Source organism: Onthophagus taurus, chromosome 5 (genome assembly GCF_036711975.1).
Source record: "Onthophagus taurus isolate NC chromosome 5, IU_Otau_3.0, whole genome shotgun sequence".
NCBI classification, from domain to species: domain Eukaryota; kingdom Metazoa; phylum Arthropoda; class Insecta; order Coleoptera; family Scarabaeidae; genus Onthophagus; species Onthophagus taurus.
The window spans coordinates 3,726,500-3,743,328 of record NC_091970.1 but is presented as its reverse complement, the minus strand read 5'-3'; the positions used below and the strand labels follow the sequence as shown (position 1 = coordinate 3,743,328).

The 16,829-nt window shown below is 29.6% G+C and overlaps 7 protein-coding genes and 2 long non-coding RNA genes across 14 annotated transcripts; 4 read left to right on the top strand and 5 right to left on the bottom strand.

Moving 5' to 3' along the window:
- The first annotated feature begins 299 nt into the window (after nt 1-299).
- Nucleotides 300-1,168, top strand: LOC111426096 (geminin DNA replication inhibitor). The gene is made up of 4 exons (XM_023060450.2): nt 300-458; nt 550-656; nt 706-964; nt 1,015-1,168. Exons 1-4 carry the CDS (start codon nt 405-407, stop codon nt 1,063-1,065), a joined length of 471 nt encoding a protein of 156 aa, XP_022916218.2. The 5' UTR covers nt 300-404; the 3' UTR covers nt 1,066-1,168.
- A 59-nt stretch (nt 1,169-1,227) lies between these two features.
- LOC111426098 (uncharacterized) lies at nt 1,228-1,910 on the bottom strand. The gene is made up of 4 exons (XM_023060453.2): nt 1,832-1,910; nt 1,622-1,775; nt 1,430-1,574; nt 1,228-1,373 (listed from the first exon to the last, which is right to left on the bottom strand). Exons 1-4 carry the CDS (start codon nt 1,835-1,837, stop codon nt 1,235-1,237), a joined length of 444 nt encoding a protein of 147 aa, XP_022916221.1. The 5' UTR covers nt 1,838-1,910; the 3' UTR covers nt 1,228-1,234.
- Nucleotides 1,911-2,830: 920 nt separating this feature from the next.
- On the bottom strand, nt 2,831-4,206 carry LOC139429759 (uncharacterized). Its single transcript, XR_011640337.1, has 2 exons — nt 3,505-4,206; nt 2,831-3,394 (listed from the first exon to the last, which is right to left on the bottom strand). It is a non-coding gene; the product is annotated as an uncharacterized lncRNA (long non-coding RNA).
- On the top strand, nt 2,880-6,013 carry LOC111426092 (glutathione hydrolase 1 proenzyme-like). The gene is made up of 7 exons (XM_023060443.2): nt 2,880-3,102; nt 3,158-3,304; nt 4,181-4,401; nt 4,452-4,845; nt 4,899-5,133; nt 5,193-5,383; nt 5,442-6,013. The coding sequence occupies exons 1-7, from the start codon at nt 3,083-3,085 to the stop codon at nt 5,953-5,955; spliced, it is 1,722 nt and encodes a 573-aa protein (XP_022916211.2). The 5' UTR covers nt 2,880-3,082; the 3' UTR covers nt 5,956-6,013.
- A 151-nt stretch (nt 6,014-6,164) lies between these two features.
- Nucleotides 6,165-6,970, bottom strand: LOC139429757 (uncharacterized). Its single transcript, XR_011640336.1, has 2 exons — nt 6,374-6,970; nt 6,165-6,313 (listed from the first exon to the last, which is right to left on the bottom strand). It is a non-coding gene; the product is annotated as an uncharacterized lncRNA (long non-coding RNA).
- On the top strand, nt 6,918-8,764 carry LOC111426095 (uncharacterized). Its single transcript, XM_023060449.2, has 3 exons — nt 6,918-7,195; nt 7,248-7,774; nt 7,823-8,764. The coding sequence occupies exons 1-3, from the start codon at nt 7,117-7,119 to the stop codon at nt 8,009-8,011; spliced, it is 795 nt and encodes a 264-aa protein (XP_022916217.1). The 5' UTR covers nt 6,918-7,116; the 3' UTR covers nt 8,012-8,764.
- Nucleotides 8,765-8,834: 70 nt separating this feature from the next.
- LOC111426094 (glycoprotein-N-acetylgalactosamine 3-beta-galactosyltransferase 1-like) lies at nt 8,835-11,578 on the bottom strand. Of its 4 annotated transcripts, XM_023060447.2 has the most exons (6): nt 11,499-11,578; nt 10,340-10,677; nt 9,966-10,291; nt 9,341-9,867; nt 9,131-9,290; nt 8,835-9,083 (listed from the first exon to the last, which is right to left on the bottom strand). In XM_023060447.2, the coding sequence occupies exons 2-5, from the start codon at nt 10,375-10,377 to the stop codon at nt 9,144-9,146; spliced, it is 1,038 nt and encodes a 345-aa protein (XP_022916215.1). In that variant the 5' UTR covers nt 10,378-10,677; nt 11,499-11,578; the 3' UTR covers nt 8,835-9,083; nt 9,131-9,143. The 4 variants fall into 4 exon arrangements, with proteins under 4 accessions (XP_022916215.1, XP_071051931.1, XP_071051932.1 ...); XM_071195830.1 differs by lacking the exon at nt 8,835-9,083 and having other exon boundaries at nt 9,085-9,290; XM_071195831.1 differs by lacking the exon at nt 8,835-9,083 and having other exon boundaries at nt 9,085-9,290; nt 9,999-10,291.
- A 53-nt stretch (nt 11,579-11,631) lies between these two features.
- Nucleotides 11,632-15,485, top strand: LOC111426093 (glycoprotein-N-acetylgalactosamine 3-beta-galactosyltransferase 1-like). 3 transcript variants are annotated; one of them, XM_071195828.1, is made up of 6 exons: nt 12,600-12,628; nt 13,449-13,562; nt 13,934-14,274; nt 14,338-14,636; nt 14,686-14,907; nt 14,971-15,485. In XM_071195828.1, the coding sequence occupies exons 1-6, from the start codon at nt 12,615-12,617 to the stop codon at nt 15,160-15,162; spliced, it is 1,182 nt and encodes a 393-aa protein (XP_071051929.1). In that variant the 5' UTR covers nt 12,600-12,614; the 3' UTR covers nt 15,163-15,485. The 3 variants fall into 3 exon arrangements, with proteins under 3 accessions (XP_022916212.1, XP_071051930.1, XP_071051929.1); XM_023060444.2 differs by lacking the exons at nt 12,600-12,628; nt 13,449-13,562 and adding an exon at nt 11,632-11,718; XM_071195829.1 differs by lacking the exon at nt 13,449-13,562 and having other exon boundaries at nt 12,490-12,628.
- Nucleotides 15,464-16,807, bottom strand: LOC111426097 (SUZ RNA-binding domain-containing). The gene is made up of 4 exons (XM_023060452.2): nt 16,638-16,807; nt 16,410-16,468; nt 16,119-16,358; nt 15,464-16,069 (listed from the first exon to the last, which is right to left on the bottom strand). The coding sequence occupies exons 1-4, from the start codon at nt 16,698-16,700 to the stop codon at nt 15,970-15,972; spliced, it is 462 nt and encodes a 153-aa protein (XP_022916220.1). The 5' UTR covers nt 16,701-16,807; the 3' UTR covers nt 15,464-15,969.
- Between the last annotated feature and the right edge of the window lie 22 nt (nt 16,808-16,829).

Genomic DNA, 16,829 nt, shown 5'->3' with positions numbered 1-16,829 from the left:
AAAGAAAATTAATTCTAGAAGTAAACCTTTCAAAATAAATAATTAGTTTAATTTATTAATAAAAAGATTTAAACAAAAAAATATATCGCGACACCTTTAGTTAAATGCCAAAAATACATATTAATTTACATTAATAATAATAAATATTTAATGTAATTTCATACTACAAATTAGTAATACTTAATAAATTAATAATTACGTAAAATTAAATCTTAAAAGTAAAAGTATAAAATTAAAAATTTAAAAAAAAATAATAATTTTAAGTGGCGACATCTATCATCTTGAAAAATCAACGATTCGACTAACGGTTATTTAATTGTGTTTAATGTCTAAAGTGTTTAGGTTAGTTTTGATCGCGATTTTAAATACAACGTTCGATTTATTTCCAATCAAAAATAACTAAAATGAAAACGGAAGGTGTAACAAAAGGTCCTGTTAAAGCAGCCGTTCAAGAACACGTGAGTACTTCCAATTTTTTAGGTTATATTGCCCAAAAAAAAAGCGGGCAAAAAATCGTTCAAGAAATCACCAAAACTCGTTTGATTCTAGGAAAATTATAAAAGTAATCGTAAAGGATTGCGAATTCTTCAACATTCCGCTACTGATAAAGAGAATTTAACTGGTAGATCAGCTGTGAAAGATGCAAAAATGGCAGTGTAAGTGTTTGTTGTTTTTTAATGATTAAATTTAATTGTTTTATTGTAGAGATCAAGAAGTGAAAAAGCGAAAATTATTACATAAAAGTGTACAAACTGAAGAAGCAGCGGTTACGGAAGCGGATCTTACAGGAGCAGAACCTTCCGATATATATTGGAGAAAATTGGCCGAGAAACGTGGGGAAGCACTCAACGAAAGCTTGCAAGAAATTGAACACCTTAAAGATCACATTGAAAATCTTAAGGAAGAGAATCGAATATGTAAAGAGATGTTGGATGAATCTAAATCGCTCGTTGAAGTGTTACAGGTAACAAACGATATAATACTAAGAAATGAATTTAATATTTTGTATAATAGGAAATGTTGGAGGAAGGTGAAGAAACTAAAGAAGTTACAACAGATAATTAAGGTAAATTTATTGATACGACAAAAACCACTGGTTACATTACTTTTTTGTATCATTTTTTTTAATAATAAGGATCATTATGTATAAATAAACTCATTTGTATTATTTATTGTATTTTTTATATAATTTTAATTACTTAAATAACTATTAATAAACGATTAACTTTGTAAATTATTTTTTTTCCAAACATGACATCATAGCATGTTCTGATATATAAACCATCCTTTGTAAGGTGGTTAATTCTTCGTTAGTAGCCACTCGTATACTTAAAGCATGAAGAGTATTAGCCGATGTCATATGCCCTAAACATCTTTAAAAAAATATTTTTAAGTAATTTATTATTAAAAAGAAATGATTAAGAATCACCTTAATGTTTCTCCTACAAAGAAATCGTTGATATTGATGCGATCATTTGAATAATATATAACTTGCAAAATAGGGCCTTGTCGATCTCTTAACAACATTGTTCGTTGTGATCTATTCGGACCATCTTGAAATGCGATCACTGAAGCTAAGTAAAAGATTATTGAATTATCTTTATGCTTTTAATATTATTACCTATAACTTCGTAATAACAAAAATCGGAGTAGATTCGATTCCATTTCATAACGCGTTCAACGGTTCCTGTGAAAACTCGACCACATTTTTGAAAATTTCGATCATCCGGATTAGTTGGGTTATATGCTTGGTTGTTATTACTATTATTATTTGTCTGGAGAAATTATAAATAATGTTATTTTAATTTTTATTAATGAGTTTGTTAATTACCAGCATTTTTGATTTGAAGTTTTTATTAAAATTAATAATTTGACATTTGTGACATTTCAAATTGAATTGATTGAAGTTAGTTTTTTATTATTTTAATTATTAATTTTAAATGTTTTATTTAATTTATTTATGATTCTATTGATTTATTAAGAATAAATAACTTTAATGTTAATAAAGTAAATAATTCGTAAATAGTAGGAAACTAAAATTTTGAATGTAGATGGCGCCACTATTTATACAAATTTTTAAAATGACAATTAAATAATACTATTTATTTATTAATAACTTTAAATTTTAAATAAACGTTTATTTTATAAATTATTTTTAAATATTAAACCGTATTTAATTACCGGCATTTTTGATTGAAAGTTTTTCATATTTGATAATTAAACGTCATATTTGACGTGTAATAATTTGTCATTTAAAAATGAATTGATTGATGTTAGTTACAATTAAATTTAATTTATTTATTCATTTATTAACAACTTTAAAAAAACGTTTATTTTAAAAATTATTTTTAAATATTAAAGCGTATTTCAAAAATTGGCGTTTCACGATTATCTGTTTCTTTTTGATTATCATCAATTATAATTTATTGTTATCTACCCGAAAAAGATTTTGCTAAAATTTTCCAAATAGGGACCGTTTTGTTTATGTCAACTGGATTTTTGTAGATATTTAATTATCGGGTCATAATTTTCGACTGGAATAGACCAATAAGATCCAGTTTGTTCAACAAATATTGCTTTATAGTTTTAAGATTTCCGTTAATTTAATCAACGTTTTTTTTTAATAAATTTCACCAACATTATTTTCAATTATTCTTATCAAACTCTAAAATAATGACGAAACAACACGCGAATGATGCGAAATCGAAAGTACGTATTTTCCTATTTGATAAAGATAAATTTGTGTAGGCTATAATGAAATTAAAACATCAACATTGTGAATAAAATATAAACAAGGATGTCCTTGTAATAATTTTTGCGTTTTATGAACTTTTCGTTGGCATAAATTTGATTTTTAATCATTTTTTAAACCGCATTTTTACAACATTTATTATCCAGGTGTAGTTTAACAATAAAATGCGCAATACACCGCGAATTTAGCGAGTGAGCACCAAACCTTCAAACGGAATGGTTGTGGTATCGCTCAATCTGACCTCTTTCTTGTGTACCAATAGAAGCACGTGTACGAAATAATAAATCGACTTTAATTTCTTAATAATCCCAGAAACCATTCGCTTTCAAGATGATGTTACGGACGTTAACGTAAGTTTTAACTTTCTTTTTCATTAATTTAGCTCATTTTTCTTTTTTGCTTTAGAAAAGTTCAAGTTTCCGTACTTTGTGCTATTTTATTAGCTGGAATCGTCGTTTTGGGAGTTTGTTTAGGAATATTTTTGGGAACAGAAAAAGTTATTCATAGAGGAGCCGTTGTAACAAACGGGCATGAATGCGCAGAAATTGGAAAGTGAGTATTATAATAAAATAATGATATCCTTGATGTTTAGCTGACATTCCAACAATTTTTCGCATTTTCCTTTTAATTCTACGAATTACGCTAAAAATAAAAAAAAAAAACACATTAAGTTTACCTTGAATATAATCATTTCAATTAAATAATCTAACATAAATCTATTATACTTTATCTTTATAGAAATCAAACATTACCTGACAATAAAATTTATAACTATTTATGATAACATTTTATATGTATATAATGTGTGCAATAACTTTTCATCACAATCGCCCGCATGAATTATTAATGACGCACTCCCTATAAAAGAAGTCTTTGTTGCTTAATTTGAACCACAAAATACAATTTGTTATCCCCCCATAAACCGTGTCAAATAAACTGTCAAAATTGACGTTTAAAAATTAGTTTTTTAAAAATAATATCTTATTTTACTTTTATTTATATTGTTTAATAATATCTATTTTTTTTATTTCCATTTTAAAATTATCTTATTTTTTATTTTAAATTTATTTTTTATTATCTTGACAGTTTAAATTTAATTATCATTAAATTAACAGCTATATAACCTCATTTTCAAACTTTAAAACTCTAAAATTAGTATAAAATGTTAAGTATGCCCTCATAATCCTATAATAATAATAATACTTGTGATAAATCAGATATATTTTTTATCTTTTCAATAGATTGACTATATTTAGCAAAAAATGATAAAATACCATTCGTTTATTTACACTAAATGATCATAAAATAATTGAATTTCATCCTTGAAGATTATAGAAATAAATATGGAAGTCTAATAATAAATTTAATAACCCATTGTTTCTTATTTTCTTAAAATCTCTTTGATTATATGGATTAATTTGTTAATAGGGCAATTATGGAAAATGGGGGAACCGCGGTTGATGCAGCAATAGCAGCAATGCTTTGCGAAGGAATTGCAATGCCTCAAAGTACCGGATTAGGGGGCGGATTTCTTATGACTATTTACAAAAAATCAACAGGAAAAGTTTACTCATTAAACGCTCGAGAAATGGCTCCAAGAGACGCTTACGCAGATATGTTCGAAGGAAACTCATCTTTAGCATCAAAAGGTTACCCCAACCAACTTTAACCTAAAACGAATCAACAATTTTCTTTCTAGGCGGATTAGCAATCGCAGTTCCAGGCGAATTACGTGGTTTATGGATGGCACATCAACGTTTTGGGCTTTTAGAATGGGAAAAAGTCCTCCAACCGACGATAGATTTATGTAAAAACGGACATTTAGTAACAGATTATTTAGCGAGAGTTTTTAAATCGAGAGAAGCAAAGTTCTTGGATAACCCATCGTTGAGAGAGATTTTTATTGATCCTGAAACGAACGAAGCTTACACAGCTGGGCATATGTTAAAGCGACCAAAACTAGCGGAAACTCTCGAAATAATTGCTAAAGAAGGTGCTGACGCGCTTTATAACGGAACTTTAACGAAACAATTCGTGAAAGATATTCAAGATGTTGGCGGAATAATAACGGAAGAAGATATGATTAATTATTCGTAAATATTAATAATTTTTAAATAAAATAATTTAATTAATCGGGATATTTTAGGGCTGAGTGGCAAGAACCGATAATCGTGGATCTTCCGTTTAATCAGAAACTTTATACGGCACCTTTACCTGGTTCCGGAGTGATTATGGCTTTTATTGTAAACATATTAAAAGATTACTTAGAACTTTCCGAAGGGGAATCGGTGAGGAACCTTCAAAGAATCGTAGAGAGCTTTAAATATGGTTACGGAAAGCGAACTGAACTTGGTGATACCAATTACATTGATATCGAATACGTAAGTACATAAACAATCATTTCTTAACCTTCATCATCTCATTCTGTAGATTTTCGCAGCTATTATCCAACATTACTTCAGAGGAATACGCCAAAGATATCAGACAACTCATATTTGATAATGTTACATATCAAGATCCAAAACATTATGGTGCTAAGACTTCTTTAATAGAAGATCATGGTACGGCTCATATCTCAGTACTTTCTCCCGAGGGTGATGCTGTTTCTGTCACAGGAACTATTAATTTATAGTAAGATATTATTACAATTTTATTTATAACTTTAATTATTATTTACTTATTATGTTAGTTTTGGTTCTGAAGTTAGATCACCAAGCACCGGAATAATCTTAAATGACGAAATGGATGATTTTTCAGCTCCAAACATAACAAATTCATTCGGAGTTCCCCCATCCCCCGCTAATTACATAGTTCCAGGCAAACGTCCTTTATCTTCTATGTGCCCAACCGTAATAATCGATGATAACGGTGATGTTCGGATGGTAATCGGAGCTGCTGGTGGTACAAAAATAACAACATCAACGGCTTTAGTTGCAATAAGAAATTTATGGTTCAATATTCCACTGGAAGAAGCCACTTTAATGAAACGGTTACATCATCAGTTATTCCCAATGTCGATAGAATTTGAGAGTGGATTCGATGAGAATATCATTGATGGTTTGGAGGAAATTGGACATAATTATACCGTTACGCCAGCTGTGGATGGTTTCGCTGCTCTTACAGCTATCACTAAGTTAGATGACGAAATAGAGGCGATTTTTGATACAAGAAGAGGTGGTTCTACAGCGTTTTTTGATTTATAGGTTATGTATTTTTCTTTTGTAAATAAAATTTTATTTATAAAGATATATTTATAATTTATTAAGGTTGCTTTTGACTTTAAAACTTCATTTTGACACCAATTAATTCTAATTAATCACTAATCAATTCTTATTAATGAATTAATCCTATAAAATAAATTATAACCTACAAACAGTGTTACCAACTTACATAGATAATTATAAAAAAGAAAAAACTTAAAAAGATTGTATTTATTACTTATTTATATATTATTAATATTATAAATAAAGACAAATATTACAACAATTTTTACTCAGTATTACAGTTATTTTAGATTTCGCCATATAAACATCAAATCGAGCCACTTCTTATCGGCTTCATCTAAAAATCAATAACAATAATTAAATCGATATTTACCATCTTCTTCGTTAAATTTATTACATATTCGTAGTTTTGATTCATTAATTAATTTATTAATAATATTTAATTTTAATTTAGAAAAATAGTGCGAAACAAACGTTTTTTTGGCGGATAATTGACAATTCAAAAGTCAGTTGGTTGCTATTAGTTACATATGACATTATGACCGTAAAGAACCAATAGGAATGACTAGATTCTCCATTACATTTTAGCGGGAAAAATTGCATTTTAAATTGAAGAATTAATTTTTTGGTTAATTTAACGTTTGGCCGAATTCTTTCGACGAGGTAATTGACCCATCATTAATAATACATTTGTAATGAAATTTTTTGTAATATCAAATAATTAACTTGATAGATGCTAATTTGGCATAAAATCGTTGTATTTGTAGTTAATAGTGCACTTTATACATCGAAATAATAAAAAGGCGTCTTTAAATCGCCTTACCAATCGTAAACATAGATATCGACGCCGATGCGCCGGCGTCTTTCAGCGTTTCCCAAACATGAACCCCCTTTCATGCGTTTTCCCCATTTACGAATTGCATAAATGTTGAGGGCTTCTGAATGTATACAATTCGACGTCGTGAAACTGCTTTCATGTCGAACACTGCAAGCAAACAGGAAAAAGTGACGTGTTTTATCGGATTTTTCTTGTCGTTCAGTGTTAAAGCGCGAATTAAGGGAGAAGGGATAAAAATCATGAAATGAATTTGTATTAAAAAATGTAAACGCTTTGGTGACGCTTCTTTGTTTGCTTTACACATGCATTTTTGGATTGATAAAAGGAGCCAAGGATGCGTTCGGTTTAACGGGGGACATATTATCCGTCCATATATTGCAGGTAAATAAATAAACAGCGAAAACGACTCAAATTAATTAAGAATTAATTTCAGGATTTAGAAGAGGAGCGTCGTATAGCGGCGTGTACCCGAAGCTAATGGTAACTCCAGTGCATCGTTTTCAGTCAATTGAAAGTGTAGCGAATGCGGGGAGACGTAACCAAAATCGGGGACCTGGTTATTACCACGCCAGGTTCATTGAAAGAACTAGAGGGGAGCAAATTGATGTCCCATCAAACGGGGAAATCCATCCTTGCCCCGTTATAGAGGAAAATTTAACCCAAGGAAATGCCCTAAATAGATCAAACGATGTTTTGTCGCACAGCAGCTCAGCTTTACCCCGCGAAACTTCATCAACTGCAAAGATTAAGTGCGGGGTTTGGGCGTTTTTTGCGATCATCACGTTTTTTATAGCTTTGGCCAAGTTTTATTTTCACGGCGCGAATATGGGGATGGAAGCGTTGGCTTTTTGCGCCCTCCTCGTTTTTATTTTGTTAGTTGGGGGGTTGGTTTCTTTGTATGAAGCTGTCACTTCGTGTCCTTTACACGGTCAAAATTCGGCGCAAGTTTCTAACGAACAGGTAATTTTCTTTTTAAACGCAAATTTCTTCTTAATCACTCAATTATAGAACGAAATCCACGAGGAATCATCGCAAGTCCATGTGCCAAACGACGTTCCCGTCTTAGTTAATCCAGCTGAAATGCCTCCACCGCCGTACCACATCGCCATTATGTTACCAACACAAGATGTTAACGAATCTTTACAGATTATCCGCCGGGATTCCCCACCTCCCACTTACGAAAAAGCGGTTACATAAACTAAAAGTTAAAATTTGATTAGAAAAATTAAACTTTGCACTTGAGACTAACTTCTCGATGGAACAAATACCTGGTATCAAAAATAATTTAAAAAAAAAAAGATTTTATTTCATTAATGTGATATTAAGACTGATTAAAAGACGAGAATGAATGTTGTATGTAGCGATTTCGAATTAAATTTCTTTAAAATTGTGTACCCAGTAAATGTTCATCGAGAAACCAAAAAAGAACCGCACCAAGTATTAAAATTAAAATTCATCGTTAACCGGTAGCTTTTATAATATAATATAACATAACAACGTATTTATTACACTAAATATTTTGTAATTTTTGTAAATACTTGTCGATATCGTTGTACCATTTTGTACAAAAACTTTTGCTAACGTCTATACACACGTAAACTTCAATTTAAACCGGGATTATTAAATTAATTAAATTAAAATTAAAGGAAACTAATTCTGAATTCGTCTTTATAATTCGTCCGGAATTAAAAAACGATTTTAAATATATAAAAAATTTTTTTTTGAAAATGATGTAATGTTAAATAGTTAATAAGTGTTCGAATTTACTTCAATTTCAAATCTTAAACTTTCCCGACAAAATTAATCGATAATTACTCAATCTTAAACGTTTATTTTAAATGTTTTACTCGCTGTAAGGAAAAACAACAATTCTGTAAATACCTCCCTATTTACTCTGTCTATTTAGTGTTAAATAATTAATATGCGTAATAAAAATAATTTTAAGTTGTCTTCCTGTTAATTAATTAAAAATTAATAAATTATTTAATTTTATTTATTTTAGCGACAATCAAATTTTATTCAATTTTATAATTTAAAAAAAAATTATAGGTTATATATTAATTATTAATTTAAAATAATTCCCCTATTACAACTTTACTACTATATATATATAACGTGTAAAAGCAACCTTGTACACTTATATTGTATTTCAATTTTCCATATTTGTATTCTATTATAAATAAATAACGCTTTTTATAAACAATTTTTTAATTTAATAACCCTCCAGATATTCTAATTGTACTCTATGGATCCATAAAAAAACATAACCCTAAAATTATTTTTTTATTTTAAATAATATATAAATATATCACAAACTTTAAAAAAGTTATTAAATGGCTTCCTTTATATTAGTTAGATTCATATTATAATTGATTCCGTAAGGTCGTAAATGATAAATCAAATATTCCAATACATACATTTGATTTGGTTTCACGTAATGAAACGATACCGCGTTATCTGAGCAACAATTCATGCCCTAAAATTGCTTTTTATTTCACTCTATAATTTAAATTAAAACATATTTACTTCGGTCGTATTGTAATAAACGTACTTCCAATACCAAAATGATTTTGGACAATGCCCCGGAATTAAATGATGTTCAGGAATGAATGGAAAAAATCGTCCACGGCCCAAAGAATCGCGGCTATCCCCAGCTTTAACTCCAACGTTTTCCATGCATTTTCCTAATTGTAAATCTTCGCTACCACCATCAAACGGATTACACAATGTATTATTATGCAAGCCGATAACAACAAATCTTTGTAATGCTTCTTTGCTTAAAACATAACCGGCTCCACCACTCATGTAGCCCTGTTTTACGTAAGTGTTATATTTAAATTTGCATCCGAAATACAAAGGATCTGTAGGTTTATATGGATAAAGCATGTAGCGCAAATTTTCTAAAACAACGTAAGTATCATCGTCCGCTTTTAAAAACCAGTCGGCTTCGTTGAAATGAAATTGATAAATGTAATAAAAAGCTTCTTTCGTTTTTCCCCATAATTTATTTCTTCCCTCTTGTACGGGTAAACCAATCGCAGGTAAATCAGAATCTAAGAAAATAAAGCGTTTTAGGTTATGTTATTTTTTAGGTTATATTTTAGGTTGACACTTTAAATGTTACTTTGACATTTAAATTTTTAATTTTTACCGGGTTTAGAACTCATAAATAAAATTTTATTACACCGTTTCCCCCACGTATTTTTAACGTGACGGGCTCTTTTCTCGTGGTTAGTTGGTTTGGTCATAACCCAACATAAAATTCGTACTTTTCTCTTTAAATCTTGTGCGAGAGAATCGTCCTGGTTTTTGTGAAATTCCTCTTCGGGGCTGTGCGTGCCAGGATCGGTTTGTGGTCCTTGAAATGAATCGTGTGAGAACGGTTCAAAATATACCGGAAACCAATACAAAGTGAATATAAATCCGAGCATGAATCCAATTGTTAAAGAAAAAAACTGTGGTTTATTTACGAGGGATCTAACAACGATTAATTAGAATTGAAATAGAAAAAAATTTTAAAATTACCTTGTGATGAAACCATTTAAACTTTTTACTTTGTACATTTTCGTATAATCATAAATAAATTAAATGTCAATTTTTTTTTATGATGTTAAGAGATGGCGCTATTGTTTTTTGTTTAAATAAATATTTTTAATAAATTATTAGAAAATAATTTTTATACAACTATCTACAACTATCTTCGTTTTTAATAAAAAATTCCATAATTGAATCTAAAATTCTGTTTTTCTTTTGTCACAAATCACAAATCTTCTTCAAATCTTGTTGGTACAGAACCAACATGGCCCTTTTTAATAAAGCTTCTTGTTCCATTTTAAATGATTGAAAAATGGTTCGAAAAATACCTGAAAACAATAAAAATCAATATAGATTCAAGGATGAAATTATTTAAATTATTTTCTTTATACATTTTCATATAATTATCCAACTAAAAACAAAACATTTTATTTAATACCACCTTGGCTTACTGAAAAACATTACTCATATATTGTTATCATATATTGTCGTCATACTTGTTAACAATGTTTCACTGAAATGTATAAACATTAAAATTCCTTACCCAATATTATAGTAAAAAACGATGCAACAAAATTTTAGTTATAACTTTGAATTGGGTAAGTATAAATAATGACATGCTGCTTATGTCGTATTGGAGAGTTTACGTTACTTATATAAATCAACTGATGCTACCTATTTTGGATGCAGATAAGTCTTACGCTGAACAAGATTAAATAAGTGGCTTGGTTGGTTAAATCGATCGTTAAAGTAAAAAATTAGGTTTTAATAATCGTAAACACTAAAAACATTGTCTTAAAAGGGTCAAATAATGGAACATTCTGTAACCTCCATAAAATCGTTTAATCCCTGCAATAATCATAAATCATTTGATATGAAATTAAAAATCAAAAATAATTTATTAATTTTAATTGTAAAAAAAAGCGTCGAAATAAATTATTAACAATAAATTGATAATAAAATATATTAATTTGATTTGTGAATATAGGCAACCCAAATAACCCAATTCTAATTTTTAGTTTTACCTCATTTTAACAATACCTTTAAGAACGTAATTACCGTTATTAATTTTAAACATTACTCAATTTTTTCAATATTAAAAGAAAAACATTTCACTTTCAAATAATAAAGAAGTATGACGTATGCACACCTGAACTGTGGCGAAGATGTTGCAACTTCACTTCCCATCACCCCGAAGAATTTCTAATGAATTTCTGCTCTTCAGTACACAAAAAAATCCGATCTCCCAAAAATGTTTAACACAAAGAACCAAAATGATTCGTAAACGAACTGAACGGAAGTGTAAGGGGCGGAATTTGGGGCGTCATCCGACGCAAACTTAAAATGGGGCATATTCGATCTTGTGCAGGGTAAGTTTATATTATTGAGGTTATGTTGGTGGTTTGCTGTTTCTTGTAGTTTTTTCGGGGGTAAATACATAAGAGCGTAACTATCGAATAATTTTATTTTTAAACGAACGCTTTGTTGCCATGATAATAACTCAAAATCAAAAGCATGATAAAATCGCGATTTTATCTTTTGATTTTGATTGAGAGTTTTTTCCAAAGGGCAACAAACCTTGAGTGAATTAAAAATAAAATTATCTTGATTTAAAATCAAGCTCGAGTGTATTTTAGGGAGATTAACTATTTAACAATTATACTTGTCAAAAATGTGACAGGTTAACAAAAGTATATACAGGTGTCCGGAAATGACGGAATGATTATTATAAATTTTTAAAGCCCTCTAGCGACTAAACTAAGCAATTTTGTATATAGATAAGTTCAGTTAAATCAAAATATTTTTGATCAAGGTACTTATGGTCTTCCGTTGTACACGTCATTTCCGGACACCCCTGTATATGCTACCCGCGTTTTTATCAGTTAAAAAATATCAGTGAGTTATTCAGTTGAAAAACCTAGGTAGCTTTTATCCACTTAAAAAATCACGTTATTGGTCGGAATTTTAAACGATCATTCCTCTGATTGGTTGTATATTATTGGAGTGTATTATTCAGGTTTAAATTGAGGTTATCATATTCTATTACCTTTACATTATTTTTTGAAACAAGTAAATTACAATTTTAAATGTCAATTTTTAAATTTATTTTTAATCGATTATTTCAAATTATTGAGTATTCAATTGGTTTTATGAATAAAAAGAACATAAAAACATGTTGTAGAGTTAGGTATAAAGCAAGAAGGTTAAAGTATTGAAGTGTTAGTTGATAAGAAAGCTGTTACCCGTTAACACAGAAATTGTTATAATGTGGTATCAACGGTAAGAATATTCCTTTTACCCTAATTATATACTAAAATAAATTTAATCAATTAAATGCCCAAAGCTTGTTAAAACTTAAATATTTAGGTCACAAGTTGAGTTAATCCATTTTTTTTGGTATTAACAAGACATATTTCAAAAATTCTTTATGCAAAGTACTTATTACTCTCAACAAAGTATTCCATAACTTGTCTATTTACGTAGTTAGTTTTTTTTCTAAGAAATTCACATTTAATAGAAGATAAGGGGAATTTTATGCAACATTTTAAAATTATTACAATTTTACAAAAATGTAATAATAAAAAATCTGTCAAAAAACTTTAAAAAATTAAATATTCTTAAAATACAAATAACTATTTATTTTTTAGTACAATTTTAAATCGATTTTTAGCAACCTCTTTATTGTTTACTTTTAAAATCAAGTTTAAAAGCTAGTTGATATTCTGAGCACGTTTATTTAAAGTCTTTGTGATGTTTCTAGGGGAAATAAATGCGTCAAAACCTTGAATCTATTCAAAATAAGTTATTTATATTATTTTAAAAACTAAGAAAACCATAAAACTTAATCTAACTACGTTTTAAAATTATTTAGATGTAGGTATTTTTGATTCAGCTAAATTTAATATAATTTCATTTAAATTTTAAGTTGGTATTAAAATTTTATTTGACATTTCTAAAACGTCAATTTAAAAATCAATAAATTTTTTTGATTTATTATCTTTAGTACATCAGTAAACATATATATAAGTAAACAAAGATATTGAATTGGTTTTTTTTTTTGGTTAACTTATAATTTTTCAAATAACTAACCACGCCGCAGTTTGTGTCAAAGTTTTCAAGTCACCAGTTACGAACTTAAAATGTATAAAGCAAAAACATTTCATTTTAACGACTTTAATGGCCATAATGTCCGAAGAAATCATAACAAAACAAGGTAACACTTTGATTTAATTAAAATTTTTTTTAGAAATTTATTTCATCGTTAATTTGATAAAAGTTTCCATACTCATTCCGAATCCAACTAAAAGTCCAAGAACTGTTATGTTATACAATATCTTATCCTTGGTGCCTGCTTTTAAATAAACCGGAAGTCCGTTATCTTTCTGAAAGAGCATTTGGACCTTTTTCAAATGTTGCAGTTTTTTCGGATTCCCCGAACTCCCTTTATCACCGCCAATCTTGCAACTTTTCGAATAACACCTTGTAAATCTCAATAAAGACTTTTTTAATACGCTCATTTTTATCAATGTCAAAAAATTTTGTTTTATTTCATTTAAATCAAGCCCTGCTAAATTGTTTTTTTAGCGTTCCAGTAAACAAGCAACTAATTTTCACATTGATAATTGGATTCGTGGTCGGATTTACGTTCACTTTCTATTGGATTCCGCACTCGATTTCCGACGATCCCCATTCTTACAGAGACATCCATGCGGCGGAAGGACCATTAATCGATCCGGGACAACATAGCCCCGAGGAGGAGTTCCACAAAGACGAAGACGACTCGGTCGCGCGCGATTTAACCAAAAAAGTACCAATTTTATGTTGGGTTATGACCGGGCCGGATAATCACGAAAAAAAAGCTCGCCACGTTAAAAATACTTGGGGGAAAAGATGCAACAAAATTTTATTCATGAGCTCAGAATCAGGTTAGAAATTTAAATTGAGACTTCAAATTGACATTTAATTTTTTGAGGTTATTTTATCTTTAGAACCTGGTTTACCTGCGATTGGTTTGGACGTAGAGGAAGGAAGAGATAATTTATGGGCTAAAACAAAGGCTGCTTTTAAATACATATACAACTTCCATTTTAACGAGGCTGAGTGGTTCTTAAAGGCGGACGATGATACTTATGTGGTTTTGGAGAATCTACGATACATGCTTTATCCTTATAAATCAAGGGATCCTTTGTATTTTGGGTGCAGATTTAAACCGTACGTGAAACAAGGTTATATGAGCGGAGGGGCTGGTTATGTGTTAAGCAAGGAAGCGTTGAGAAGATTCGTTGAAGTAAAAAAAAATATTTTATAGCTAAAACAAATTAAAAAATTTTTTGTAGTATGGATTACGTAATGAAACGGTGTGTAGCCCATCGAGTAGTGGAGCCGAAGATGTTGAAATGGGGAAATGTTTGGAAGGGGTTGGGGTTGAGGCTGGGGATACTCGGGATTCTTTGGGTCGTGGAAGATTTTTCCCGTTCGTTCCCGAACATCACTTAATTCCGGGGCATAGCCCTAAATCGTTTTGGTATTGGAAGTATGTGTATTACGAAACCACTGAGGTAAGTTATAATTAAAATTTGACAGTTAAAACATAACCTAAAAATTAAATATTTTTGATTTAGGGTATGGATTGTTGCTCCGATAACGCAGTTTCGTTTCATTACGTGAGCCCCAATCAAATGTACGTGTTGGAGTACTTAATATATCATTTAAGACCTTACGGAATCAATTACAAAGTGAATCCAATTGATAAAGTGATATCGTCACCACCACCACCACCGATTGATTCTTCAACGAAAGAACCTACATCATAATTAAAAACGGTTACTATTATTTCGAATTAAAGATTTTCAATGCGAGTGTATTTTGATGTGAGAAGCTAGTCTCGAACGTAGCCAAAGTTCTCCAATTTGGCTCCAATAATTAATTATTATAATTGTATTCCTTAATTGTGATATTCTAGTGGCCAGTTTTTTTGCTCTTTGTTTAAAAAAACATATCACACATTCCCTAAATACTTAAATATCATCTATTTTATTTAGATGAATACAATTAGAATAATGTTTTCCGTATTAAAATAAAATTTGTTTATTCTCTCTGTGAAATACTAGTCAATGAAAATAAATTATTATTTTAATGTTTTAGTTTATATTTAGTTTACAAATTAACACATTCACACCGTATTATAATTTTAAACACAGCAATCATAGTAAAATATTGCCTCATAAACATTTTGATTTTGATCCTTAAAAATAATTCATCGTTTTTATGAAGCAACTTCGCCAAGCCATGATCGTTATCACGTTCAATAAAAATATCGTAATTAACGCAATCTTAAACTAAAAAAAAAGTACCCTATTACATAGTTTTAACGACGCTTAAAAAAATGCAAAAAAAATTTGATTAAAATGAAAAATCTTATGTTTTATATTAAGAGAGCTCGAATTAAAGAAAATTTAAATATGTATATATGTACAAAATGACTGGCTTTTCTTAACGGTCTCAATGTTCATTTTTACGTATATATATTAATATAAACATTAAAGACGTCTTTAAAAAAAAAAGGAAAATTGTTGCAGATTTATTAAACGTATCAACGTTTCTATACAATACACAGAATACTATCTGCGTATCGTAAAACCTTTCGTACCATCTGGACCTCGAGGTTGTCTTAAAACATTTTCACTTTCACTTGATTTCAATTTGTTTTGTATGCAGATTCTAAAACATTAATTAATTAATTAAAATTATTTCTTATTAAACCGCTTACTTCTCATCGTCTTTCTCATGAGAAGAGGCTTCTCCTAATATCCTAAGTCGTGCTTTCGCATATTCTTGTTCTCGTTCTTTTAACGTTTTCTTCGGTTGAAACACTTTCGCATCGTTATTGGTTTGGTTATTCGTCGGTCGTTTTAATATCTTTACTGTGGGTTCTGGTGGTACATATTGCGATCGTAAAGCATCATCTCCGGTTAAGATGATCCCTATACTTGTACCGTTTAATTTGTTACTATTAAATTAAAAAAATTAATTAATCAAACTAAAACTGATTGTTACTTACGTTTTGGTATCGGCCAAACTCTTGGACGGGATAAGTTTGTTTAATTTCCTTTCGATATCCTTAAAACAAACGCAAATTAAATTCTAACCTTTAAAACGAGGACACATGGTGAGTAACAGTGAGGAAGTGTTGTACGTAAGTAACGATTCAACTCTTAACTTAGGGGAAAGGTAAAGAAACGATAAAAGCAAGGGGGTGCCCAAATTTAATGTGGTTTTATTTACATACTTCGGTTTCCTCAATTTGCTCCCAACTCTCTATTATATCTAATTCCTGCTGTTTGGAAGCCATTTTATGGGATTTTGACAGATTTTTTTCTGCGCGACGATTGCATTACGTTAAATTTTAACACCGTCCTTTAGGAAACTTTAACGTCGTCAAGTTGTTAACACCACTCACATTTAAAGTCATGTGACATTT

What these genes read in the sequence shown, in the direction of transcription:
- LOC111426095 (XM_023060449.2), top strand. Translation starts at nt 7,117, where the DNA reads ATGCATTTTTGGATTGATAAAAGGAGCCAAGGATGCGTTCGGTTTAAC. An exon ending in TATCCGTCCATATATTGCAG is followed by an intron (nt 7,196 to 7,247) that starts GTAAATAAATAA and finishes AATTAATTTCAG; the next exon opens with GATTTAGAAGAGGAGCGTCG. An exon ending in CGCAAGTTTCTAACGAACAG is followed by an intron (nt 7,775 to 7,822) that starts GTAATTTTCTTT and finishes ACTCAATTATAG; the next exon opens with AACGAAATCCACGAGGAATC.
- LOC111426093 (XM_071195828.1), top strand. An exon ending in CGTTGAGAAGATTCGTTGAA is followed by an intron (nt 14,637 to 14,685) that starts GTAAAAAAAAAT and finishes AATTTTTTGTAG; the next exon opens with TATGGATTACGTAATGAAAC. An exon ending in TGTATTACGAAACCACTGAG is followed by an intron (nt 14,908 to 14,970) that starts GTAAGTTATAAT and finishes TTTTTGATTTAG; the next exon opens with GGTATGGATTGTTGCTCCGA.
- LOC111426092 (XM_023060443.2), top strand. Translation starts at nt 3,083, where the DNA reads ATGATGTTACGGACGTTAAC. An exon ending in ATGATGTTACGGACGTTAAC is followed by an intron (nt 3,103 to 3,157) that starts GTAAGTTTTAAC and finishes TTTTTGCTTTAG; the next exon opens with AAAAGTTCAAGTTTCCGTAC. An exon ending in ACAGGAACTATTAATTTATA is followed by an intron (nt 5,384 to 5,441) that starts GTAAGATATTAT and finishes TTATTATGTTAG; the next exon opens with TTTTGGTTCTGAAGTTAGAT.
- LOC111426098 (XM_023060453.2), bottom strand. An exon ending in TTGTTATTACGAAGTTATAG is followed by an intron (nt 1,575 to 1,621) that starts GTAATAATATTA and finishes TCTTTTACTTAG; the next exon opens with CTTCAGTGATCGCATTTCAA. An exon ending in TTTGTAGGAGAAACATTAAG is followed by an intron (nt 1,374 to 1,429) that starts GTGATTCTTAAT and finishes ATTTTTTTAAAG; the next exon opens with ATGTTTAGGGCATATGACAT.
- LOC111426094 (XM_023060447.2), bottom strand. Translation starts at nt 10,377, where the DNA reads ATGTACAAAGTAAAAAGTTTAAATGGTTTCATCACAAG. An exon ending in TTAAATGGTTTCATCACAAG is followed by an intron (nt 10,292 to 10,339) that starts GTAATTTTAAAA and finishes AATCGTTGTTAG; the next exon opens with ATCCCTCGTAAATAAACCAC. An exon ending in ATTTATGAGTTCTAAACCCG is followed by an intron (nt 9,868 to 9,965) that starts GTAAAAATTAAA and finishes TTATTTTCTTAG; the next exon opens with ATTCTGATTTACCTGCGATT.
- LOC111426096 (XM_023060450.2), top strand. Translation starts at nt 405, where the DNA reads ATGAAAACGGAAGGTGTAACAAAAGGTCCTGTTAAAGCAGCCGTTCAA. An exon ending in AAGCAGCCGTTCAAGAACAC is followed by an intron (nt 459 to 549) that starts GTGAGTACTTCC and finishes GTTTGATTCTAG; the next exon opens with GAAAATTATAAAAGTAATCG. An exon ending in AAAGATGCAAAAATGGCAGT is followed by an intron (nt 657 to 705) that starts GTAAGTGTTTGT and finishes GTTTTATTGTAG; the next exon opens with AGATCAAGAAGTGAAAAAGC.
- LOC111426097 (XM_023060452.2), bottom strand. Translation starts at nt 16,700, where the DNA reads ATGGCTTCCAAACAGCAGGAATTAGATATAATAGAGAGTTGGGAGCAA. An exon ending in AGCAAATTGAGGAAACCGAA is followed by an intron (nt 16,469 to 16,637) that starts GTATGTAAATAA and finishes GTTTGTTTTAAG; the next exon opens with GATATCGAAAGGAAATTAAA. An exon ending in AGTTTGGCCGATACCAAAAC is followed by an intron (nt 16,359 to 16,409) that starts GTAAGTAACAAT and finishes TTAATTTAATAG; the next exon opens with TAACAAATTAAACGGTACAA.